We start from the raw sequence: 27,228 nt of genomic DNA on the forward strand, positions 1-27,228 counted from the left end.
CACTTGTGTGAAGGTTTTGTGTCCATCTCCAATGGCCTGTGTTAGAATCAGCAAAATGATATCCACTCTTATTCAGATTCTTCTAGGGCTGCCCCCTGTCCCTTATGAGACACACCCTGGTTTCTGAGCTTCTGGCTTGTGTGACCAGACGTAGATTACATCCCTATAGTTTCAAATCTGGCGTACCACACGTAATTTCACACTATGCTAACAATACACTACACTTATTTATATGACAAACCTGACTGCAGTGTTCCTGGTCACCGGCAACCTGTTAGAAGAAATTGGTGTACTCTCAGGCCTGAGAGTTCATTGGAAGAAGTAAGTTATGTATTCAGGACTAAGCTGTACATAGTTACACTTGGAGGGACTACTAATTAGATCTGACTTTTGAGCATGTTGGGGTTTAGGTAGGCTCAGAGTGTAGCGTACTATATTATATTGAGACTTATGCAATCTACGTGTCAAATGAGAGCCTAGATGCCCCCCAAGTGGTCACTGCAAATCCATTGCCAATTTTAAAAACACTTCAGCTTCCTGTGATTTTTTTTTTCTTTTTTACAGGTGAGCTGGGAAGAACTAATAGTGCTGCCCCTTGTAATGTATTTTTCATAAAATAGTAGGGGCCAGATGTAGCAAACCGTTTGCGAGTCGCAAACGTGGGTTTGCCATGCAGAAATGCATATTGCGAGTCGTTACCGACTCGCAATATGCATTTCCGACTCGCAAATAGGAAGGGGTGTTCCCTTCCTATTTGCGAGTCGCTGTGGGATGCAATACCATTTGCGACCGCGTACGCGGTCGCAAATGGCATTGCAGTTACCATCCACTTCAAGTGGATGGTAACCCACTCGCAAATTGGAAGGGGTCCCCATGGGACCCCTTCCAGTTTGTGACTGGACCCAAAACTATTTTTTCAGGGCAGGGAGTGGTCCAAGGGACCACTCCCTGCCCTGAAAAAATACCGAAACTAAAGGTTTCGGATTTTTTTTAAGTGCAGCTCGTTTTCCAGTAAGGAAAACGGGCTACACTTAAAAAAAACAAAAACTGCTTTATTTAAAAGCAGGTCACGAACATGGAGGTCTGCTGACGTCAGCAGGCCTCCATGTTAGCGAGTGCCTATACTCGCAATGGGGCCGCAAATTGCGACCCACCTCATGAATATTGATGAGGTGGGTCATTGCGACCCCATTGCGAGTCGCAGTCGGTGTCTGAGACACCGTTCTGCATAGCAAATTGCGACTTGCAATTTGCGAGTCGGATGGACTCGCAAATTGCAAGTCGCAATTTTGCATTTTGCTACATCTGGCCCTAAATCTTAGCAAACAACCAGTACTGACTTCCTGTCAGCACTAGGTCATAGAAATGGGTTGGATGAAGGTATCTTATTGTTCTAGTCTCAAAGTGTTTTGTTTGCAGCCTGATCCACTATGTTCCAGACTGAGGCAAAAATTTCATCAACTCGAAGAACGTACATCAGAACATGATCTGTGCTGGGTGCACTGAGAATTTATCTCTTTACACAAGGGTAAATCCCATGTGCTTGGATTCTACTGTGGCACTGCAGTGCTTCCAAAATCTTTGAAACCACAACCGACTTTTTTGAAGGATAAACATTTGCAACCCATCTAGCCTGAAAGGAAATGAGACAGTAGTTCTTTATGTAACTAAACTGTCATTTAAAGACAGCACGTTTTTCATATAAATGGACACTAAGGGGCATATTTATCATATCTTGATAGATATGGTTCATTCCTGCATCTCTCCCTTTCACACAGCAAGGTGACTTGCAGCGTTGCATGAAATGATAAATATGGCTCGAATTTGCACAGACATAGTTTTTCTTATAAAACTATGGGCCAGATTTACAAGGCCCTAGCGCCTCCTTGCGCCACAGTAGCATCATTGTTTAATGCTAATGTGGCTCAAAGAGGCAAATTTTGCCCAGGTATATTTACAAAGCGACGAAATGCATGCATTGTGCCACTTTGCAACCCCTTGCGCCACATTATGCATGTGTTAGGCATAATGTATGCAAGGGGGCGGTGGCGTTCTGGCGATGGGAGGCCTGCAAATATGAAGCAGTGAAATATACAAAATTCCCTGCGTCATTTTTAAAGCCTACCTAGAGCAGGCGTTAAAATTATGCACCCATTTTAATCAATGGGCCTCCCTGTGCTTTGCTGCACTAGTGTCAACATTTCTGACACTAGTGTAGCAAAGCACCGCAATAGTGTCAAAACGTTTTGCCTCTATTGTTCCAACGACTGCCATGGTGCGCCGTATTGTAAATATAAAAACAACAGATAAAGGACTGAATACCGAACAAATCAAACATTCATCCCCAGTCACAGATCTTGGTTTAATCCATCAGTTTTTTGCTTGCCATGCCTTTCCAGTTTGGACCCAGCCATGTGCAAATCAGTCTTGATCCTGTTCCCCATGGCAATAGTGCAGCCCGTACTGCCAGGCCAGGTTCTCCCGTGACCAGAAACAAGCAGCCTGGGACCGGTTTCAGGGTATCACCCTTCATCAGCCAGGTAACTTGAATCTGGTGGCACAGCAAGCATGGGATCCACGTCTGGGCATACCCCTCCCACTTGGGGTGACAAATGCAAAAACAGCAGATGATGGACGGAAGGAAGAACACATCAAACATTCACTCCCAGTCACAGATATGGGTTTAATCCATCAGTTGTGTATTTTGCTAACCATGCCATTTCAGTATTCTAAATATGGTGAAGTTAGGTGGGGCAAGGGCAATGCAAGAAAAGTAGTGCATTGGTACAGATGCACTATTTTCTTGTAAACCTGGCACTATGTTGCATGCAATTTTTTTTCTTTTATTTAGTAGCATTTGCCCAACACTGCACAAGAACAAAGTAAAACAGTGCAATGTTGTAGTCTTTTCCATCATGCCTCCACAGGGAATGGCACCACAAGTTATCTAGTGCATGGTTACAAGTTACAGTTTTACATATCAGTACCCATAGTTCTCCTGTTCACCCCAGCAGTCTCAACAGTATACAGCTCAGAAGCAGCTACAAAGGTGGAGCATTCAAATGTGCAGTGTTTAAAGAGTAGTGCAACAACAGTAGAACCAATAACATTACTATCAATGTAAACAGTGGGTTCCAAGTGAGGTATCCTCCAGCATCTCAGTCAGGAGGAGGTATGGCACCCTGACATACATCATATGAGTCTGACACAACCCACCCTTGCTGGACCCGGGCAATAGGGTTGTTGTATAGTAGACAGGATTATGCCACCCACGAGGCACCAAGTGCATTCGTGTCATCACTATGTCTGGATAGGCCCATCTGACGGTGTTGAATGCCTTTTTCAAGTCAAAAGCAATCAGGCCCGCCCTTGCATCTCCAACTTGCTGGTGAGAAAACAGTACCAAGTACAAGCAGGGTAGGATCAACGAGATCAGCGATTGCAGCGACGCAAGGCCTACCTGGTCGTCCGACTTCTACGAGGTCCACGGGGCAGGTGGCGTCACGGTTGCGGGGTAGCAGCATCAGCTCACAGGGTCGTTGGATTTGCACTCAGCGAGGACCACGGCCTCGGGGCAAACGACGTCATGGTTCCGGGCAGTGTCTCCCTTTATGAAGTCGCACGGCTAGAGTCCACAGCAAGTAGACTTAGGTCTGGTTGGTGAAGCCTTTGCTGTTCCTGAGGTTTCAAAACAGGAGGCAAGCTTTACTCCAAGCCCATGGAGTCACTTCTTGAGCAGGAATGCAACAAAGTCTAGTCTCCGTCCCCTTGCACAGGCAGAAGCAGCAACTGCAGGACAGCTACACAAAGCACACTCACAGGCAGGACAGCACTTCTTCTCAGCTCTTCATCTTTTCTCCAGGCAGAGGTTCCTCTTGAATCCTTGGAGTAATCTAAAGTCTGAGGTTTGGGGTGGTCTTCTTATGCCCCTTTCCGCCTTTGAAGCAGGCCTACTTCAAAGTAAAGTCTCAAGTGTCTGTGAGATCCTTTCTTGTCCAGGCCAGGCCCCAGCCACACCAGGAGGTCAGAGACTGCATTGTGAGAGGGCAGGCACAGCCCAGCTAGGTGTGAGTGACCACTCCTTCCTTCCCCTCCGGCTCATGAGGTTATGCGGGCTACACCCCAACCCCCCTTGTGTCACTGTCTAGAGAGAGGTGCAAGCAGCCCAACTGTCAAACTGAGCCAGACAGGGAATCCCTAAATCACAGAGTCAGAATGGTTTAAGCAAGAAAATACCTACTTTCTAAAAGTGGCATTTTTAAACACACAGTATAAAAACAACTTTACTAAAAGATGTGTTTTTAAATTGTGAGCTCAGAGACCCTAAACTCCACATGTCTATCTGCTCCTAAAGGGAATCTACGCTTTAATCATATTTAAAGGCAACCCCCATGTTAACCTATGAGAGAGATAGGCCTTGCAACAGTGAAAACCGAATTTGGCAGTATTTCACTGTCAGGACATGTAAAACACATAAGTACATGTCCCACCTTTTACATACACTGAACCCTGCCCATGGGACTACATAGGGCCTACCTTAGGGGTGCCTTACATGTATAAAAAGGGAAGGTTTAGGCCTGGCAAGTGGGTACACTTGCCAAGTCGAATTGGCAGTTTAAATCTGCATTCACAGACACTGCAGTGAGCCATGCTTACAGGGCTACTAGTGTGGGTGGCACAACCAGTGCTGCAGGCCCACTAGTAACATTTGATTTACATGCCCTGGCCACCTCTAGTGCACTATACTAAGGACTTACTAGTAAATCAAGTATGCCAATAATGGAAAGCCAATTACATACTCATTTTATATAGCAGCACTTGCACTTTAGCACTAGATAGCAGTGGTAAAGTGCCCAGAGTAACAAAAACAGCAAAAACAGAGTCCAGCACCCATCAACAACAAAGTTAGGGGAGACCACGCCAAGGATGCCAAGTCCAACAGGCGCTCTGTCAATAAGTAGGGCAATGCCAGCACAGGGCTCACAGCCATAAAATGTCTTGTTCACTGGGCCCCGGCCCAGTCAAAGAAAGTGGGTTGGGGGTGCTGTCCTGGAACAGGCCAAGGCATTAGGAGGCGAGCTACCTACAACGTCGCTGCATCAACCTAATACATGCAGGCCCTCCCCAGAGTACATCGGGCCTCCAATGGTGATGCAGCTGCCACATGCATGGGGCCCCAACAAGTCCCAGCGCACCTCCAGTGCCGATGACAGCCGTCGCTATGGGCTGGAGAGATCCTCACAGGCAATCTTCTTGGCAGTAGGTGGCCCAGTGAGGCACTATGATGTGCTAGCTTGAAGTGTAGGGGTAAATTTATAGATTCCCGTCCCCCGCAGCACTGGGACCTCACAGGCACTTGTACAGGTCTCACCTCTGGGGCCTCTGCTACACACCATTCTGTGATGCCTCGCAGTGGTGGTGCCAATTTCCATTTATTGTTGCCCCACGGTCTCCTCATTGACCACATTCTCCGCACCAGTGCTGCCTGTACTCTCCGCTGGTGGTGGTGGGGGGCAAGCATCGGTGGGTTAGAGCCTCCGCATTTAGCTCAGGATGGGGCTAGATGGTGGAGTGAGTATGGGAGCTACTAAAACACTCCTCACTCCATCAGTGCCTGGCCATGCCCCCATGTTACACAAAAATAGTAATTTGTGGAAATCAGCTTTCAGTAAATATAATTTGTGCATCACCAAATAGTGTCTTGATCCTATTACATTATTTGCTTCCATCACACTTCAGAATTACAAAAAATGTCCTTCAATTTTGCTTTCCTAAATGCTGAATGTGTACAAGTCACTTACAGCTATTTGCATGTTGTTGTGTTACAACAAATGACATGCTACTGCCTTTCCTTTCACACTCCTTATACTCCATCAAGATTGTTGCATAATTCACTTTACTTTTCTTTCCCTGACTGCAAAGTGAGAGGAGTTTGTAAACACCAATCCACATGTTAAAAAAATTAGCAGGAATTTGTGAGACATAACCTGACATTTGATATCTGTCTTTGAAGCGCAGTAAATGTGACAAAATAAATACAGAATTTAAAGGCACCTTTATTTATTGCTTGGACTTCCGCGACCTGCCAAAAATTCTGCTGTTAACCCACAGTTTGGGAAATGATGTAATGAACCTTCAAGGGACATTGTACGTGACATCTGTTTGCAAAGAGAGTTTTCTTAGGGAAATTTAAACTGTCCCTGCAGTAGACAAACCATACAATTGTTGCGGGTTTGTTATCTGGTAACCAAGTGATTTTGCCCTTTGACGTACCACTACCATCCATGTAGAATTGCAGGCATTGCCCCATAAATGTATGGATGAGCAGCCTGTCATCGAGATTGCACCATTTTGCCTCCCCGCCCCCCCAGAGGTGTGTGATTGCCATGTGAAAGGGCCAGAGGGGCCTAGTGCATGAGTGGGACATGTAAGTTCACTGCCATTTGAAAGCCTTCAAAAGCAACCATTTTGTACAGCAGTTGATGGTCTCTTCACTAGCTGGTGGCAGTTTCTATTCACTGAGTATATTACATAATAGAATGAACATTTATGCAAAAGGTTTACATTGTTACCTGCCTGTGAATTTTTAGCAAAATACAAAAAGGTAATCTTTGAAAATTGTTTTAAATGGATTTAACAAGTACATATAATTTAGAAGAGCTTTTCAGAAAGAAAAACATTTATTGCTGTGTAACATATTGATCTTTCAACATAGTTGAAACATGGCCAGAAGAAAACCAAGACATATGCGATATGAAAAGGAGTTCCTCGGTTGTTACAGAGACGGTGGTACAAGCAGCAGAAGTGTGTGGTCCATTGCTAGAGGGAAGGCCTCCTGATGACATCTGTGCAACGGATCAAAAGCCATATGTTAACCGTGAGATTTCGAACCCTGATGTGTGTCTGCCTAAAGGACAGATACAACGTCAGATGTCTGTCGAAAAAGCAGATGTTTGTGAAGTAAAAGAGGAGGTCAAGTGTACAACTGGCCCAATAGTACCTACACCTGATGATCCTTGGAAATGCGATGAGGATGTACCAGCTCCAGCATCCCGTCCACCTTCTCGTCCACCTTCCGGTCCACCCTCCCGTCCACCATCCCGGCCCCCCTCCAATCCACCATCCCGACCAGCCTCTCGACCAGCATCTGCGGAGAAACATGTAGAGATAAAACTAGAACCTCCTGATTCGTGTCCTGTAGAGCCAGAGCCACTACTAAAACTAGAAGAAATTAAAAAAGAACCCCATGATGCCAGTCCTGTAGAAAGCAAACCAGTTTCTAGGCCACAGACACCATCTGAAAGGCCAAGTCCAGTTTCACCAGCCCCAGAAGTACCACCTCGCCCTGTCACACCAGAAGTCTGCATTCCAAAACCAGCATCGCAGCCTGTATCCCGGCCCACTTCACAACCCCCTTCCCGCCCTGCTTCCCGTCCTCCGTCCCAACCACCTTCCCGTCCCCCTACACCATCTGATGAATGTAAGACTCCTGAACCTTCACCCCCCAAAAGTCCAGGCATTGAAGAGTGTGTAGTTTTAACCCCACCTGTTCCTGCACCTAGGTCATCTCCACCACCAGCTCCAGCTCCAACTCCAACTACACCTCCAACCCCAGAAGTATGTCCAGTGCCAGCTCCACGACGGCAACCTTCACCTAAAGCCAAAGATATTTGCCCAGAACCTACTTACTATGAACCTCCTTGTGAACCAACTACTGCATATGTGCCTGCACAAGAGAACACCATGGCCCGAATTGTTAGGGCCACGTCAGAAACATATGCTAATGTGGAACCGAAGCTGGTTCAGCGCGTCCCTGAAATAGGTCAAGCCACCTGTACAACACCTCCTTACCAAACTTCTGCTAATTATATGATGGATCAGGGAGCACCAATGTACGTTGAGCAAATTCCTCAGGAAATTCTAATCCCAAACCAAGCTGGTTCTAGGCCGCCAGATCGTTCGTCGCAAGGGTATGGAAGTCCATATCCATACCAGAGCATCCAGTCTAGTGCCATGCAGCAAGCATGCATTTCGGATATTCCCCAGCAAGGACTCATGGCAAACCAAGGTAAGAACATTTGCCATTATGAAGATTTGCTCACAGTGTTTATACATTTATACTAGAGAAAGGCTGCAAAGGATAAGCATGTCTTGTAATTAAGACTGTACTGTACATAATGAGCAGTGGGTTTTGCTGTTATGCTTTCTTTTCACAGATCATATGAACATTCAAGGAGCATAGCTTTCCCTAAGATAGGAGAGGAGAAATGTTTGCTAGCCAGCCATAACTTAAGGAAAACTGTGACAACAGAATTGAGCAGAGACAGAATAGTGCTAATTTAAGGTTTCCTATTGCATCCTGCTCTTTCGTATCCAATGAGATGGAAGTTCAACACATTTAGAAACCAGTACATTTGGCCGATTGTAACCCAAAATGGACGGGTCATTGTTTGACCCGATGCTATCTCCATTCCTCTTCGTGTATTGGGTGTTCTTGGGCCTCTGCTTACAAATGTAGATGTGCCTGCTTAGAAAGGCTTCCTTTAGCCTGGTGATGAACATGCTAAATGGATGTGAGGGGCAACAAGTAGGTAGAAGAGTTAGGATGAAATATTTGTGAACTTGGGACCTCATTTACAAGGCCCGTGGTGCAGGGTTGAGCTGCAAGTGCCTTGCTGCGCCACCCTGGGCTACTGAGAAAGGGCAGAAATGCCCCATATCTGCAAGATACAATGCATTTCTGTCCTCTCCCTCTGCGCTGGTACACAAATTGTTGCCATGGGCCAATGCAGGCACCCTTGCACCATGTGTTGGGGGGATAATTGTTTTTGTGCAAGAAGTGGCATCTTCCTGCACAAAAACAATCACAAGAGGTGCTTAATAAAAAAGATATTTCTCCCCATTGTGTCACTCTTATTCCACCCTTGAGGGGGTGTAGGAATCGCACATTCCTAGACTTGTGAATCAGGGAATGCGTCAGATTCCTTCAGGCTCCATGGGTGTAGCATGGGAACACCCCAAGCAACACCCATGGAACTCCCCTTTCACGCAGTGTTATGCGTGAAGGGGGACCATATTTACAAGGTCATGAAAAGCCACACAAGGTGGCTTTGCATGGCCTTGTAAATATGGGGTGGCACTCTGCGTTCCAGTGGTGCAGTGTGCCACTAGGGTCTCGTAAATGATGCCCCCAGTGTGCGACAGGAAGGGAGAAGAGTGAGGGTGAAATATTTGTAAATTTGGATTACGACAGGAAGGGAGAAAAGTCAGAGTGAAATATTTGTGAATTTGGGGTGTGACAGAAAGGAAGACAAATTAGAGCAAAATATTTGTGATTTAGGGGTGAGAAAGAAAGAGTTAAGACGATACATGAGTGTAGGGAAACGCTATGGACTGTATTAAAGGTTTTCAAAATTAACCTTACCATGTCTGTCATCCATCAGTCTGGTTCATTAGCATTTGGCACTTTTTACACTGTTTAGTTGCTTCTGACTTTAATAAGCTCAATAGGGTGGAAGATTATTAGAGCTGGAGAGTGTTGACCGACAACAGACCATATCATTCTTGTAAAAATAAGTAAGTTGAGGTGACTCCTGACAATTGAACCATAACCCATGTTGTCATTGTTCTAAACGTGCTAGATCTGCAGGAAGTTTTATCATATATACCTTTCTCTCTTTTCCTTGCTGGCATGTCCTTATTACTTCACAAATTCTCCTGGAAAAACGCCCTGGTCAGCAGAAGTTTCGTTTTACCCCGATTCCCTGACTGGATGTGGTGGTATCTCTTTCTTAAAGCTCTATTATTTTAATCTACTTTTATTGTCAACTATTGCCTCTGTGGCTTACATCAGTAGTTGTAGTTGAGAATGAAAACTTTCCTAGATACAGTAACGTGAAGTTTAAATTCTTTTATGGACACAGAGGCGAAGATTAGGCTTAACTTTCCTCACTTTATTTACATCCAGTAGCCATCAGGTTAAACATTGAATAGTAAAGAGCTTCCATTTCTTATGAATGATTGGACATTGCCTTTTCTTTGTTTTTATTTCCCAATCAGGATGCAGTGTGCCACCAATAATAGACTCCCGAACTCTTCCTCCCTCCTCTTTCTTCATGCAACACAGCCAGTCCTTCAGCAGGAAGGTGGCCATCTTGGAGTTAATCTCAGGGGTGTGCGCTACTTTGCCCTCCAGAGAGCATCTGGGGCACTCTGCCCGGAGGCAACTCCTGACCTCCTTGTCCAAGGGTTTGCATAAGCAGGGTGCCATATTCGATACCACCTTGGGAGCAGGGCACCAATCCGAGGAGCAGGGGTGCAAAAGATCTTTGGGGTCCAACATATCAGAGTCCAGGCTCGGGTAGCAGTCGTCCCGTTAGGGACAACGTCTGGTGCCTTGTCATTGGAGGTCATGGCCTACTAGGGCCCGCATTGCTGTCAGAAGTATTAGGGGACACGGAAGGGGGTTAGGGTCTTGTGCAGGGCCTGGGGCAGGGTGCTCCATAGAATGGGGCTGTGACGCTGAAGGCCTTTTTAAAGTGTGCAAATGCATCAAGATCTATCCCTGCCTCATCAGGGAGCTTGTGATTGGCCTCCGTGATGTTAGGCTGCCCCTCAGGTTCTGAGGCCTGAGGCCCTGACTCGTCTTCCCTCTGCCTAAGGGATTTTTGGCATTGCGTTTGAAGTTGCCCAATCTTTTCTAGGGGTGCCATGAGCTGCGTTACCACCTTGAAGATGGAGACATCCATCACTTGACAAAAGTGTTCATCTTAGGGGAGGTAGGTAACACCCTCTTCCTTCATATATGCTTCACATTCCTCAAAATCTCCCATATTAAAGTAGCGGAAAGCAGGTTATTCCCTGGGAGGTAAGTAGCAGGAGGAACTAGGCCTCGGACAGTAGGAGAATAATAATTGCAGAGGGGGGTCCTTTTTTGTGTGTAATAGAGGAACTAAACCTCAGGCAAGGGGGACAAATATACAGGGCAAGGCCCAAAATGTAGAGAAGCTTATGACATAAAAATCAAGTGACTGCTTCTTGTTATATTGGGCAAGGAAAGCCACCTGGGACGAGCCCCACTCAATGTTTATTTATGCCTTACCCGCGACACAGGTATTGTGTCTACAGACAGAGGCTCAGTGTTAAAAGATAGGCCCATGAAATTAGAAGAATCTTGTGAATGACAGCCCCCGTTCACTGGTGCGGCCAGATGCGCTTCACTCCTGTTTGTGAGTGAAACTAATGTGCCGGCTGATTGGGCTAGGGGATAAAGCGTGATGCAAGAAGGACTGTGTGCGGGCCCCCTATCGGTCGGAGACTGTTCTGCATACCTGAGCCAGGCACCAAAGTGATAGTGGCATTGGAGGAGATGAAAGAAACGCTCCCACGGCTGCACAGACAAATAAATAACACAAAGGAATAACACAAACCATGAAACCCCTGGCCCGCTTTGGTGTATACCGAAACAAAGTTACTGTGTTCACTCAGTAGTGCCGCTGCGGTGCCAGAGGGCAGTATAAGATGAAGAAAAAAGGCTGACTTACCTTGCGTGCTGCTCGAGCAGCGAAGAAAGAGGAGTGAGGAAGAGGTTCGAAATCTATTATTGGTGGCAAACTGCATTCTGATTGCGCATTGCCCTTTCTTTGTTTTTATTTCTCAGTCATTCGTGGGAAATGTAGTTCTTTAGTGTTCAGTGTTAAACCTGGTGGCTGCTGGATGCAAATAAAGTGAGGAAAGTTAAGCCTAATCGTCTGTGTCCTGACATAGAAACTGTAATGTTTCTTTGCAATTGCTCAGTGGACCTGGGGTTGCTCCTCTTATTCTTGGCCATTCCTTTAGGAAAGTAGGCACTATTTGTGTTTCCAATAAACAATGCTCCGGGATAAAGTATCCATTGAACTTATTTTGTTATTAGTGTCTTTAGTAAATACTTTTTGCACCGTGCATAAATTAAAACAGGGTTACAAACATAACAAGTCTAAATATATGGAGCCAAAACAAACTAAGAGATTTGTAAGTAGATGCAAAGTTTGGATGATGTCTGGTAATTTGTGACAATCAATTTTGCAGAATGCCAAGAATTCAGACAAAGATTACAATTGTAATACATTACATGGGTGATATATATTTGTAAAGGGGAATTACGTTTTGAGAAGGGAATTAATGCATGCCAAGTGTTAGAAAGTAGCCTCTCTGAAGGGCAACCCTAAATGTATTGCCTTCCTCTTCTTTTTCTGACCTCATTTTTGCTGGCTTTAGGCCTCTGGACACTTTACTACTGCTAAGCATTGCTAAAGTGCATGTGCCCTATCCCTAAAAACATGGTAACATAGGCGCATACCCAATTGGCATATTTGATTTACTTGTGCCCTACATGTGCCCAGGGCCTGTAAATTGAATGCTACTAGTGGGCTTGCAGTACTGACTGTGCACCCACATAAGTAGCCCCTTAACCATGCCTCAGGCCTGCCATTGGGTGCAGTTTCGCTGCCACTTTGACTTGGCATTTAAAACTACTTGCCAAGCCTTAAACTCCCATTTTTCTACATATAAGTTACCGTAAGGTAGGCCCTAGGTAACCGATAGAGTAGGGTGCTTTGTAGGTAAAAGGCAGGACATGTACATATGTGTTTTATATGTCCTGGTAGTGAACAACTCCTAAATTCATTTTCCACTACTGTGAGGCCTGCTCCTTTCATAGACTAGCATCAGGCCTGCCCTCATATACTTTTTGAGTGGTAGATTTTGATCTGAAAAGGGTAACCAAGTCAAATTTTGTATGGCCAGGATGGTAATAAAAATCTTGCTTATTGGTGAGGTTGGATTTGACATTACTGTCTGCACCTGCTCAGTATTTGTTTTACAGAGTTGTGCCAGCACCTAGTTGACAGTAAGCTGACTGATCCGAGGAAGCTTGCTGAGGAGGCGGACCTCTGGGCTAGCACCAGGGTGTCCAAGAAAAGGTACCTGGGAGTGACACCAAGAAGGGTGGTTCAGTTTCCCCCAGCAAAGCGAGGGGGAAGTTAAAGATGACCCAGACAAGTCCTAAAAGAAGGGGGGAGGAAAGGGTTCCCTTGCCCCATCAGAGAAATAGGGGTGTGGTTCTGGTGGGTGATGGCCCAGGGCACCCCATTTCCAACCCCACTGCTTTGAGTGCTCCCAGCTAGGAAACAAGCAGGGGGGCTCTGTCTGTCCAACGAAACCACCCACCGGTGAGACCTCTACCGGGTTGGCCAATGTGGCCTTAAGGGAAAGTAGTGCCCAGTGGCAGGTCATGGAGCATTCCCTAATCTCCCTCAGTTGGGAGACAGACTTAGAGGGTGAACTGGTGATCCCTGAGGGTGGAAGTCATCACTTCCAGCAGGTGGAAGTGAATGGGGTCCCAGTCACTGCTCTGAGGGACACCGGAGCTAGTCATACCATGATGGTGAGGAGACTAGTTTCCCCAGAGCAGTACACTGGCCAGGTGTGTAGGGTGACCTCAGCCCATGGGGAGGATTGCTTGCACCCTGTGGCCCTGATATCCCCGGAGTGGGGTGGGGAGGTGACCCAGAGGAGGGTCATAATTAGTCCCTAGATGCCCATTGAGTGCATTCTGGGGAATGAGTTTCCCCTGGTGGCAGGAGAACTGAGAGGGGTGACCCCAAAGTCTGCCCTGACAGTTCAGTTGTCTGCTGTACCACTCCCCAGAGGATGGCACGGGAGCCCAGACGTAGGGGCAAGGTGAGAGAGGACTCACCCCTCTCCCCTGTTCAGCCTCAGGGTACAGACCCTGGGTTGACTGACCAGTTTCAGGATACCACCCCTGACCTGGTGGGAGGTAGAGTGGAGAAAGGGTGCAACTCGCCTGGGGCTACTGCTCCCACTCCGAGATGCCCCCGAGGTCTGAGAAGCCTCAGGAGCTCATAGAAAACTCCCTGCCAGCTCCAAGGCTGGAGGAGAAGCTTACCCAACGGCCCCACTTAGGGCTTCTACCTAGCAGTGACTAGAACTGTGGTTCCCTACTTGGACAAAGGTGTATACCTCTGCCAACTAGAGACCTCATTTCTAACACTAAGATTAAGGCAGAGGTTGCAAGCATGACATAACCGTACATAGCAAACCAGCTATAACCGGAATGGGAATTTTTAAACAGGATGAAAATTGGACCCTATTAGGAAGTCTGCTTTTTGGCAGACTATTTTACTAAAATGGGACCATGGCCAATATTTGCTTATTGATCATTTATAGCAGGAGGTTTTGTGGTAAATTGGACTTCCCACAGCCAATAAGGATGCAGTGACATTCTCAAACCATTCGGGGATGTGAATTATATTTACCATTTTGAAGTCTCCTTCCAAAGACAGGCCCAAGGCACCCTTACTTCTCGTCAGGCCATCACCTTACTCTGCAGAATTTTCCATGAATATGTGGGAACATTTCTGATTATGATATGCCTTGTGTCTGATGTCAGCCCCCACTGACATCTCCTATATTGAATTTTAGAATGCTTCCTCGTTCATAAAAAAACATTGTTGACCACTTGTTCAGGCTTTTTTGTGAATTCCACTTTGGAATCTGTTAAGTGGGATTCAGAGACTATTCACTCTAATATCTTTACAACTATACAAACCTCGCTGCGATGGGCATTCTTCAATACTTGTGCCATAATAGGCTTTGATTGTAAGCCCCCTGAATACCTGTTGGTCAAAAAGCTATCTCCTTTTCCTGCAGAGGTATCCCAAGGTGTGCAGCCTGCATTCTGGGACACATCCCTACCCAGCCAAATGTACCATTCAAGGGTGTAGCATCTGCAACAACGTCTAACATGTTGACTAGTTCACCCTCACCTTCCTCTGCCGTTGTAACCTGTTCTATGGATGGGAGTGGGAAAGAATGCAAGCCTGTTTCTTTCATTTTTGCCCGCTCCTTCTTTCATTCACCACTTTTCTTTTCTGCCTTTGGGACTTCTCAAGAACAATTAAGACAGTCTGTGTTAAGTTGGCCCTGGTTTGGGATACCATGGTTTCTGAGTAGTTAGTTACACATCCCAGTCTGAATTCCTCAGATAATAAAGGACTCTTTAATCTCACAGGGCCGTATTTATCATCTGTAGCTCTCCTCCAGTACAGGCAAGTTAGACAGGTACGAATTCAAATAGTTGCTAATTTTAGCGCAATTGGGAACGCAATGACACACAATGGAAGTGTATTGCCAGTTTATAAATTTGTGTGAAAACTATGTTAGCAAGTATATTACATGTTTTGGGGGAAAGAGATGGTTGGCAGACCTAGCATTTCACTGCTAAGGTCAGGTATGAACAAAAAATGTGCGAAGAGCGTCACAGAAATCCGAAATCACACTAGAATGCTTCCCCTGCCGTAGCCCTGTGATGTAGCTAACCTCACCACGGCAGGCTTCAATCCTGAAACCGGCGAGGGAGGGCAGGGAAGGACAAGCTGAAATCAAGATCCTGGAGGGATGACGCAAATTGTACCACAACTAGATTCAGCAGGAGCAAGCGAATGTGCGTGGTTGTTTTTGCCACATTCTGCCTCTGATACAAAAGGGCCAGATATACAAGGCCTTAGCACCACCGGAGCATCACTTTCAGTGACACCCCTGTGGTGCCTTTCACTGCACCATATTTACAATGAGATGTTAACCTACTTTTTGTGGCTTAAAGCCTCCTTCTAAATAATGGCCCCCAATGCAGTTTTCCGTGTCAGGGGGGTGTGTAATGGGTATTGCTGTGGGCATTCCACCGCAACACCCATTGCTTTTGACACTGCCCCAGATTTACAAGAAGGCGTAAATTTGAGGCAACACCAAAAACTAATGCCACCCAGGGGTGGCGTTAGCATTGCACAGCGAGTAATTATTTGACTTTTATTCCTCCTCATTTTTTCCATGAGCAAAAGTCCATGAATGATTGTTAATGTGCAGGAAGGTGTCTCCTCCTGCACATAAACAATAATTCCAAAATTATGCTTTGGTACTTCTATGTGTGCTGCATTTTGCAGCACACATTTAAGTGCCAAGTCGCCATTTAGATTGTTTATGTGTAAGAAGGGACACCTTTCTGCACAGAAAAAATCTATCCCCTCAACGCAGACACCTGCCTGTGTTGGCGCAGGCAGCTTAATTCAGCACCAACGCAGCACAGGGGGAAACGCAGGGATGTGCCATATTCCTGTAAATACTGTGCATCCCTGCATTTCAAAAGTGGCACAGCTATTTGCGGCGCAGCACTGCTGTGCGCCACTTTGTCGTAAATCTGGGCCAAAGTGTCATGTGTTCATAATCTTGGATGTTGGAAGCCTGTGTAACCTAAAGTAAACACTTTAGATTGGGCTCCTATGTGATGAAGAGAGTATCATGCAGCTCACCTTTGCTTGTCAATACTCTAAACTCCAAACAAACCACTAATCCATCACCACCCTCACTCTGTGTCCCGTTATAGGATAAGCCATGATACCCAGCCTTAAAAGGGCCACAAACATACATAAAGGGAGTGGGTAAGTGAGTTAATGAGAGTTAGAAGTATTGGCAAAGCCAATAGTTCTTGCCTTTGGGAACTGTACATTTTGCCAGGCTCTGGTGATGCTTTTGTTTTGAGTTTTTTTCTGACGCTGTCAAGCATCATTAAATAAATACATAATTAAAGTCAGGAGGACACAACTTTTGCTGGCCATCATGTCATTTCTATGGTTCAGCGGAATGATGAAGGTGTAATTTGCTTTAATATTTTATTTACCGGACAGTCTGATGCCACCTTGTTTCAGTAAATAAAAAACATAAAAGACCGAATTAAAAAAATTAAACTTACAATTTTATTTAAGTTTACAATTGTGTCCTACTTACAAAGATGTTTTACTAGTAGTATCTCTACGACTGTGGAGTCTGCACATAAAAAGATAGGACAGTCCTATCTTTGTATATGCAGAGACACCACAGTTATAAAGATACTAGTAAAATACCATTGTGAATAGCAAACAATTGTAAACGTACTCCAAGGTGTAGGTTTACCTTTAGCAACTAGACTTTTTTGGGGTAGAAGCACACATGGAGAGTACACAGAGTGCTGGGCGGGGGATAAAAAACATGGAGCACGAAGGGCTGGGAGAAAAGCATATGAGAGACCGAGAAGCACATGAAAGTGACAGCAACACGGGAAGGAGAAGCACATTAAGGCAAGAACAACACTGATCGTGAATAAACCTGCTTGGTCCTAATAATTGTAGATTCCATCCTACGTTGAGCCTGGAGGGCCAGGTTCCAGCCAAGGCAATGTCATCTTTTATTTACTGTGACTGGTTTGCAGGCTGGTCATTCTACCCTATATAGTTGCATAGCACCTACTAGTCAGGCCTTGAACTGCTTTGTCCAAAACCTTGCTACCATGTATACTAATTGTGTTTATTTTCAGCCAGGCTTTGATGCAATTGGTAAAGGCCGTTTTGTGGCGAAAGCTGATAAAGATTCCAAATCCATTACTGAAAACCCTTCCGCTGCTTTTCTCCAATACATGGGCTGCAATTCTAACTTGGCACAGTGCACACAGTATGAGAAAAAGAGGGCTTTGTGAAGCAATGGTGCATAGATGCCCGGTTGCTTTGTCATTTTTTTCTATATCTGATAGGTGTTCACTGATAAAATCTTAAGGTAAGCACTCTCCACATGTAGGGCGGACCCCAATGGCCTTATTTGAAGTTGGCCGGATTTAGTTGGAAGGATATCTTTGTGTCTGGAATAGTGGACCTCCAATTAGCCTACAAAGAGAATTTTAATTTTATTTAAGAGACTGAAGCTAGCATTATGCATATACCTTTTATTGCTGCCCCAACATGCTGCCCTTTAAAGAACATAACTCTTCATAAACGATCATTTCCGTTCTGGAATATTCAAGCAAACTGCATAAACCCCTGCCACAAAAACACGTTCCTCTTTAGGCTATGAGGAAACACAAACACATTTTCTCAATTACATCAAACATTCTTGCAAATGAAAAAACACAGTTCAAATGCTTCACCACAAATGTTGCACAAGTGATTACAGAGCAAGCAAAAGATAAAGATAACACTTGTATAGAAAATTAGCAAAACATAAACTCATTTCATTTTCACTTTCTCTCATATTGTAAATCTAAAACTTTTAAACTATCCCATTGGGTTACGCATGTGTGGTGATACTAATCTCAGTTTCCTTAATGAAATCAATATTCTCTCTGCATGTCAGTTGAAAAATCACCATTTCACTACAATACCAGAGGCTATCATTATGCAAATGTAAACCTTTTGATTGCCAGACTGCTCACATCCTCCACTGGCTTCACACTGAATTTTGTAAAAGTGATTACATTTAACCAGTCTGCTGCACCCAAATCTCTGCAAGAGTTCCTCCTGTCCAGAAAACCTTGCTAACCATTGCACTCCTGGATGTATGTTTACCAAACTTCAATAAATCGATTCCAGCCTCTCTCATAATTGATCACACCCACCTTGATATTGTAGCAGTTGACACTGCTTTATAAGGCTTCATATTGGAAATCAACAATTGAACTTCCCAGTCAGATCTAAACTCCAACATTCTTTGGCCATCAACCTTCATACAACTAACCACCCACAGTTTTGTGCAATCTTGAAACAAAGGATAGAAAATACTCTCACACATGGTCAACGTGGACAGGTGAATAAAGCCTGTTATTACAAATGTCCGACTGAGACCATTCTAAAAGAGATCAATTGACTTGATGAACGACAAACATGGCCATGTTGCAGATAGACTTAAAATCAAACTCACATCCCATAAGGAATACTGTTGAGTTCTAGCAGGTATCCTAAGCCTAATTCCTTTCTTCACTCTACAGGAACAAATCATCTTTTCCTATAGCAAAGTTAATCACCAAAGCATTGCCCTGTGACACAACTGATCTGTAAACCATCAATGATTCTGTAAGAAAGACCAGAACAGTTCAGCCTCGAAGGTTGGTACCTCCGTTACAGGAGATTCCATGGGATCCAAATTGCTTTCCATGCACCAACTACACCATTTCTTCCCAAGCCCCATGTACCTTTTCCTCATACCTAATGCCCATGATTCAGCCAATAAATCCTTAACTTTTCCTTACAGTCCTGTGTATCTAAAGGAACCCCTGAAGTCCTTCAAGCAAGAAGGCTCAATTTCCCTTCTACCAAGGGATGTTCCCTTTTACTACCAAAGGATGTTCTTTTTCATCTGGCCCTATCAGTAAACCTATTGAAATTGGAATTAAACTGGGCCTCTCTACTGCAAGTTCCATCACTCCTGGAAACTGTATTGAAGAAGTCTAAAAGGGAATCGAAGGAATACCCCTGCACCTTCCCCTCCGAACCATCAACAACACTCTCTCAGTCATTTCAAATGGAGGGAAAGTGTATCCCCTGTCTACCCTCCTCTCCTGAGGAAACACATCTGTTGCTGCTGCCCAGGGACCTGGTCTCCGACTGAAATATTTGTGTACCTGAAAGATTAACCTGCTTGCAAATAAAACTTCCACTTCTATTGCCCCCCCACAGATTCTGAATCTTTCTGAATGAAATCGAATTCAACTTCCAATTGCCGAAGTCTCTGGCTTCCACAAGTTTAATCTGTCCTCTGATTTTGCCTGGATTGTATTCTTTTCTCAAGAGAATTTTATGTGCCTCAGCAAAAATACTAAATCTGCCAACTGTGTTGATCCCTCTTGGGCCCATATTTATACTTTTTTAGCGCCGCATTTGCGTCATTTTTCTTAATGCAAAAGCGGCGCAATCTTTCAAAATACATTTGTATTTTGTAAGTTTGCACCGCTTTTGTGTTAAAAATTGGCTTAAATGCAGCGCTAAAAAAATATAAATATGGGCCTTAGTGTTGTATATATATGACACTGACAAAACTTTCCCTATGTGAAAAGACGCCATGTTGCATTGAATTTGGCCACACTTTCTCTTACTGTAGCAGGAAGCTTCTCCATGGCGTATAGATTCCATATCTTTCCCAACCACAAATTTAGCGTAGGGGCCTGGGCCGGCTTCCAGATTTGCACTATACGTAGTGTTGTTGCTAGTAGCAGGAGGGAAAGGAATCGCCCCTGGGTGGTTGACAAAGGGAGAATTCTGTGTTCACCTGGGTCACCCAAAAGTATCGTCAGAGGATCCTGGAGTAAAGTAACATTACGTAACATTAGTGATGGTGTGTATTGTGAGCAGGACCTCGTCCCAGAATGTTTGTACTCTTGGGCATGCCCACCATGTGTGCAAAAATGTACCCTGTTCCCCTCACCCCATCCAACAAAGGTCCGAGCTTCCGAACATTTTGTGTAACTGCACAGGTGTCAAGTACCACTGGGTGATGAGGTGCGTCCAAGATGGCAATTGGGAAGGTCGCCTGAACACGAGCTCCAGCCCGTTACCACATTTATCCACCCAAATCCCCTCTGGTACTAATGTCCCAAGTCAAAAACTGCCGCTCCTAACCACGAAAGGCAAGTGTGCCCTTTCTGACTTTCACCCGGAGCCGTATGAGAGACTAACGGATGGAAGTCTCCCGCGTGGCTGTGCTACTGGGGCCTCTATGGCACGGCACGCTAGAGGAGAGCGCCTGGGCACTCACAAGAGCAGAGATCTGACTCTCTGTGCACCACGCTCGGCGCAGTCATGAAGATTTCAGAGTGCTGACCGCCATTACCTACGGCTGGTATCTGTTCTGGCACCCTGTCCGACCTTTCGACACATCAGCGGCCCCCAACCCTGGATTTCCGCGACCACCACCACAATTTTAATTGGGGTAAGACTGTCAGCCCCAATGTATGGGTGAGTGCATGGAGAAAAGTGGTGATCCTTGCGGCCCTGCTCCTTATGATGAGAACGCAGTGACGGAGCCCCCCCGCCTCCACCCCCAGGGTTGACTGCAGTCAATAATACATGCAACAGCCTGTACAAGGAGACTGCATCCTGTATGAAGGTCTCTGTTGATTATTGTGGTCCTCACCCTACTGTTTCGGACATTGTACATTTGGCAACAGCCTCCCCCTCCTGGGGTCGCCATTCTAATCGAAGAGGGTACCAGACCAACTCAGCCTGAGGTCTGATAGATCGCTTTGCTGCACTAAAACAACAGCCAGCTGATGGGACTCTCAGCCCCTACCAATACAGTAAATTGCATAATGGGGACACATGTTCTCAGGGAGACATTACTTATGGTGAAGTGCATTGGTGTATTCCAAAGAGGATCCCCTCATTACTGGAACCCACCTTCATGTACATTACACACGTAGGGAATCCTCCCTCCAGCATGGCATTGCTCCCATGCATATGATTTTGAATAGTGAGGGCCTGACTGCCTGGGATGAGTTAGCCAACCATTGATCATAGCTACTCAGCCTTTTAGCCTACAAAGAGCACTGCCTGATGTTATTGGGAATGTCCTTCCACAGTGTACCTCCCTGATGGTGTTTCTTAGACTATGGGCCTACATGATGGCTGTTGGAGCCTTTTAAGGGTGACAAGGCTGCAAAACATTACGCAGAGCAGGGACCCTTGTGCGCTTCACATTTTTGGCTTGCCCTCCCGGTGGGTGGTGCACCCGTGGGGCATTAGCTGATCTGAGATTCCACGCTGGACCTCCAATACACTCTTCCCTTGCTCCATATCCAGCAAGCGCACGCTTAGTGGAAGTGCACCAACATGTCTAAAGTGAAGGTGGGATGGGGGGAGATGGACCCAATGTGCATGCCATCAAGGACCCAAGTCCTCTGGCACATGAGTCGACTGTAGAGCGACACCTGTAAGATCACACAGAGCAGGTTACAGAACTGTTGGCAGCTGTCAATAACCTTAAGTCCTCCTTGCATCCAAACTAGATGCTTTAATGATCGATGTGGGGTTCCTTTGTGGAGACGACAAGAAAGTAAAAGCGAGGGTAAAAGATATAGAAACAGAATTAGCAACGGTTGGGCCATCTGTGATGCAACACCAACAAAAGATCAAAACACTAGAGAAGGAGGTGGCACAGATACAAGCTAGGGCGGAGGACACCACAGGTCATTCACGCTGAAACAATATTAGAGTAGTAGGCCTCCCTGAGGGCATAGAAGTCCTGAGTATGGACTTATTCTTGGTGACGTGGCTGGCGGAACAGGTACTGGGAGGGAAGATTCCCAAGTTTGTTTGTGTGGAATGTGTACAAAGGGTACCAGGACATTGCCCATCCCCCAGAACCCCCCTCATCCTGTGGTGGCAAGATTATTTAACTTCAGCATTTAGAGACAATATCCTACAGATTGCTAGGACGAAGGGCCCCTGGACCATGGAGAACTACACTGTAAGGATTGAGGTACGAACAATGAGGGATTCATTCAGAGAGGTCAGACAACTCCTAAGTACCCTGGATATCAAATATGCACTGTTATTTCCCGCAAAGGTAAGGATCGTATTGGGCAACAAGACACTGTATTTTCTGACACACCAGGAAGTGTGGGCCTGGCTAGACTCCCAGGGCAACTATCAGCACTCCTCCCAGCCTGCCCCAAACACAGCTTAGAAGACCCAACAAAACAGGAGGCCTTCTATTAGAAATATTGGTGGCAAGCCCTTGAAAATGCAGGCAGCACTGCAGAGAGCGAGGCGCTGGCTGCGGCACAGCAGGCATCCTTATCCAATCCAGACGGCAGAGCTTGTGACAAAGAGACCAGGGCGGCACACAATGCCATGCCCAACATAAACCTACCAGAAGAACTACACTGTGGCCCCTTTGCCACTCCAATGACTGCAGACTTATTGCAGAATGCCTCACAAAAGAACATATATTCTTTTGGTGATGTCTCTTTCCTGTCTGGGGCCTCTTGAGAGGGTGGGAAAGGTTTGAGTAATAGGAGCTATACTACCACCATGAGGGGAGGAAAGGGTATTCTTTCTCCTGTAAACCACAGGGCCATCAGATTGGGACAGTCTATGATGACTGTATTGGACCCCCATCACCTTGTTGGAGGCCCAATCACTGCTGGCAGTACTTGGCTATGACTGATTGTTGTTTTATTTACTGATTGGTATTTTCCTTTTCTTTGCCCGACCTCCTTGATGCTGTGCCTCTTCACCATACAGATCACGGATGAGACTTCTTATTACACATGAGATTCATGACCACGCGTGAATATAGCATACTGACATTGAATGTGAGGGGTATGGGCACCTATAGCAAATTACATAAAATCCATTCTTATTTGAAATGGCGCAAATTGAATTTGTCTGCCTTCAGGAGACACATTTAATGGCAGAAGAGCTCCCAAAATTGTGTGAACCTTGGCAGCACCTCATACTAGGCACCATTTACTATGCTAGAGGGGTCCTACTTTGGGTATGCCCGGGAGTTCTGTTTGTCCCAGGCCACACCTTAATTGACCCAAAGGGACAGTGCGTTATTACAGAAGGCACACTGGATAGGGACCCTGTCACCCTAGTAGTGCTTTATTCTCCCAATGTATGCCAACCTCTCTTTTTAGCTTCACTGACACCTGCCCTTTTCCGTGTGGCACACTACCCCCACGTTCTGGTGTGCAGACTTTAGTTATGTTCCAGATTTAGAGCTGGACAGATCCACCTCTCCTTTCCCGGATGCGCAATCACAGTATGCCACTAAACAGTTACAGCAATGGACTCACAATGTACAGGTGTTTTAATGTTTTGTACGCGCTTTACTCTGTGCTACAAGTCCTTCCCATGAGGATTGACTTAGTGTACCGCTCCAGGGCACTCGTGAACATAGGCAGACAAGCGGAGTAGGGCGGACGCTATCTGACCGTTGCCCCTTGATGGTAACCTTTCACTGGGGATGACCATGCCCAGCCCTTCCTACCTGGTGCAAGCAACCACAGGCACTGGTGGACATGGCGGTCCAGACAACTGTGGGGGGAACATAGTTTACTTTACAGCGAATTAGGGTTCTTCTTCGGATGGAATGATTGAATGGGATGAGTTCAAGGTGATGTTGAGAGGTGTGTGTATGGCCACGCAGTATGGAATTTGGCGAGCTCTCTAGAGATGTGCATAATACCAGATTACGCTCAATAACCCTTTAAAAAGACAAGAAACAACCAAAATATTACAATACAAAAAAAAACTAAACATCATTCATACCAGTAACTGTTGTATAACAATAGAAACCCCCAAACAGAAACAACACAGAGTCAATATTAATATGTTAAAACCTTAACCATTGCGGCTCCTGTTGTAGATGAGCCTTCATAACTTATATACCATGTATACAAGTTGCAATCATCAATATGTCATATTAGCATAATGATACATTCTTATTGAACATATTATTACAAAAAAGTAATTAGGAAAAGTTAGAAAAGACAGGCATTCATTTTATTTATACCATTTTAATTCCTATTGTAATAAAGCAGTAAGAAACACATTTTAAATAAGGTGGGAGAGTCACTAAGATCCATGTCATATGTGAAAGGCATGAGGGGCACTATTAGACCTGGCATCTTTGGCATTGTTTCCCCTGTCCTTTTGCCTCTGCTTCCTGTATTCATGACTTTGTGCTGGACTACCTGTTTGCTGGGTTTGGTACTCTGGGCACTTTACCACTGCTGACCAGTGCTAAAGTGCTCTCTGTCTGAACTGTATGTGTAATTGGCTTTTCCACGATTGGCATATTTGATTTACTAGTAAGTCCCTAGTAAAGTGCACAAGAGGTACCCAGGGCCTGTAAATCAACTGCTTCTAGTGGCCCTGCAGCACTGATTGTGCCACCCACATGAGTAGACCTGTAAACATGGCTCAGACCTGCCATTGCAGTGCCTGTGGGTACGGTTGTAAACTGCCACTTTGACCTGGGAAGTGTACTCACATGCCAGGCCCAAACCTTCCCTTTTTGTACATGTAAGGCACCCCTAAGGTAGGCCCTAGATAGCCCCATGGGCAGGGTGCAGTGTATGCTAAGAGAAGGACATGTACTTATGTGTTTTACGTGTCCTGATAGTAAAATACTGCCAAATTCAGTTTTCACTATTGCAAGGCCTATCGCTCTCATAGTTTAACATGGGGACTGCCTTTAAATATTTTTTGAGTGCAGTTTCACATTGGGAGCAGATCGAAATTTGGAGTTTGGGGTCTCTGAACTCACAATTTAAAAATACATCTTTTATTAAAGTTGGTTTTTAGATTGTCAGTTTGAAAATGCTACTATGAGAACGTGGGCATTTTCTTGCTTAACCATTCTGTGCCTCTGCCTGCTTGTGGAATCCACATCTGAGTCAGACTGACATCTGGGCTGTTTGTGAATTCCGTCTAGACATTCAAACAAAGGGAGCTGAGGAGTGACTTTTATATCCTGATGAGTCTCCTGGGCTAGAGCGGGGTGGGAGGAGCTGACTCACCTGAAAGGGCTGTGCCTGTCCTCACACAATACAGTCTCCAACCCCCGGTGTGTGTCCGGGGCCAGGCCTGGGCAAAGCAGGATCTTGTCAACAACAGAGACTTTCCTTTGAAGTTTGCCTACTTCAAAGGCAGAAATGGGTATAAGTAGCGGACCCAAAACCCCAGACTTCTAGAACACTTCTGGATCAAGAGGAACCTCTGCCAAGCAGAAAAGCTGAAGAGCTCGAGGAGGAGTACTGCCCCTTTGCTGTGTGTGCTTTGCCGGGTTGGCCTGGAGTTCCTGCTTCTGCCTTGGAGAGGACAAACACCGGACTTTGTTATGCATCCTGCTTGTGAAGTATCTCCAAGCACTTAGACTGAGCTTATCCTCCGGTTAAGAAGTCTCAGGGACAACAAAGACATCACCTACCAGTCCCTAGGTTCACTTGCAGTGGTCTCTAACACACCAGGTAGTGCCTACTCCAGTTTCTGGGGCCTTGTGGAGTGAAAGCTGGTGAAAAGCAAAGAAATACCAAGTGCACCGACTTCAGAAGGTGCCCGGACTGACATAGCTGCCTGACCCTGCAACTCCGCCTGTAACTGAAGCCGTGGTCCCCGCTGGAGTGTGATGACCCTGACCGACATCACAGGCCTGACGCCGCAGCAGCCGCTGACGTCCTGTGACTTCTGGAGTCCCGTGTGCCGTGTCACCAACATCCGTAACACCTAGCACCACCGTGGCGCCTCCAGCCCTTTGGCATGATTGCGATCCTGTGAGTTCGCCCCACCATGTCTTGACCCACCGAACATCGACCTCGCCTGAGTGTAAGGAACCAACGGCTCTGCTCTGCAGCACCGAAACCGCACCAGATCCAGCAACGCCTCGCTTCCCAGACTCTTTGCACCGGCTTGTTGCCTCACTTTCACAAGGTGCTGTACCTGGGGGTCCATGCAACTCCGTGACTGGCGCCATTGGCATGATATTGTTGGGAACAACTCCGTCACAATGCTGTGATAACACCAAAGTGAAGCATTTGTGTTTCTAAGCGCTATATTGAAGTTTAATCTTTGAAAATTCATAACTTTGCTTGTGTATGTTGGATTTTTCTAATTTGGTCTTGCTTTACTCAGATAAATATTGGCTATTTTTCTAAACTGGTGTTGAGTACTTTTGTGGTGTTTTCACCATGTAACTGTGTGTGATTGTACACATACTTTACACGTTGCCTTGGAGATAAGCCTGACTGCTTGTGCCAAGCTACCAAGGGGGGTGAGCAGGGGTTATCCTGGGTGTGTATCTCCATTACCCTGACTAGATATCGAGGGTCCCTGCTTGGACAGAGTGAAAACTGACTGCCAACCAGAGACCCTATTTCTATCAAACACCAAAGGCTCAAAACCCAGGAAGACAAAGACTGAAAAAGAATTGTCTCGTTAATAACAGAAATTGCTACTGAAACGGGCACCCCCCTTAACCATAATATCTACCACATTTGGTTGCATCAATCACATTCTCTGTAAGAGACCCCCTGTGGTTGCTTCACTGCTAATACCTCACGCTAATCCACAATCCAAAACACCTAAAAATGATCACCATAAGTAGGGTTCATGCAATCAAAATTAGACAGAACTAAATAAAACCCTAAGTATACATTTAAAAAAAATGCGTCTCACCAGACATATGCCAGAATGCTCAATCCATCACTCACATACCTCCATCCATGTCTATTGTACATTATATTGAGAAATGATATATTCATAACTGGTGGGGGCCAATCATCCCTGTACTGGTACCTGCGAGTCAAAAAAAGTAGGTGCCATGAAAACCAACTCCATGCCTGTTGCCATATTGAAAAGCCAACAT

General features: G+C 45.6%; 1 protein-coding gene across 4 annotated transcripts in view; it reads left to right on the top strand.

The window, feature by feature from the left end:
- Nucleotides 1–27,228, top strand: part of CABYR (calcium binding tyrosine phosphorylation regulated) — a 193,126-nt gene that overhangs the window by 43,083 nt on the left and 122,815 nt on the right. For all 4 annotated transcript variants that reach the window (XM_069220036.1, XM_069220037.1, XM_069220034.1 and 1 more), the window contains one exon: nucleotides 6,716–8,068. In XM_069220036.1, coding sequence (XP_069076137.1) covers nucleotides 6,716–8,068 — 1,353 coding nt within the window. The remainder of the gene's footprint in view (nucleotides 1–6,715; nucleotides 8,069–27,228) is intronic.

This window comes from Pleurodeles waltl, chromosome 2_2, assembly GCF_031143425.1.
Source record: "Pleurodeles waltl isolate 20211129_DDA chromosome 2_2, aPleWal1.hap1.20221129, whole genome shotgun sequence".
In the NCBI taxonomy this organism is placed as follows: Eukaryota; Metazoa; Chordata; class Amphibia; order Caudata; family Salamandridae; genus Pleurodeles; species Pleurodeles waltl.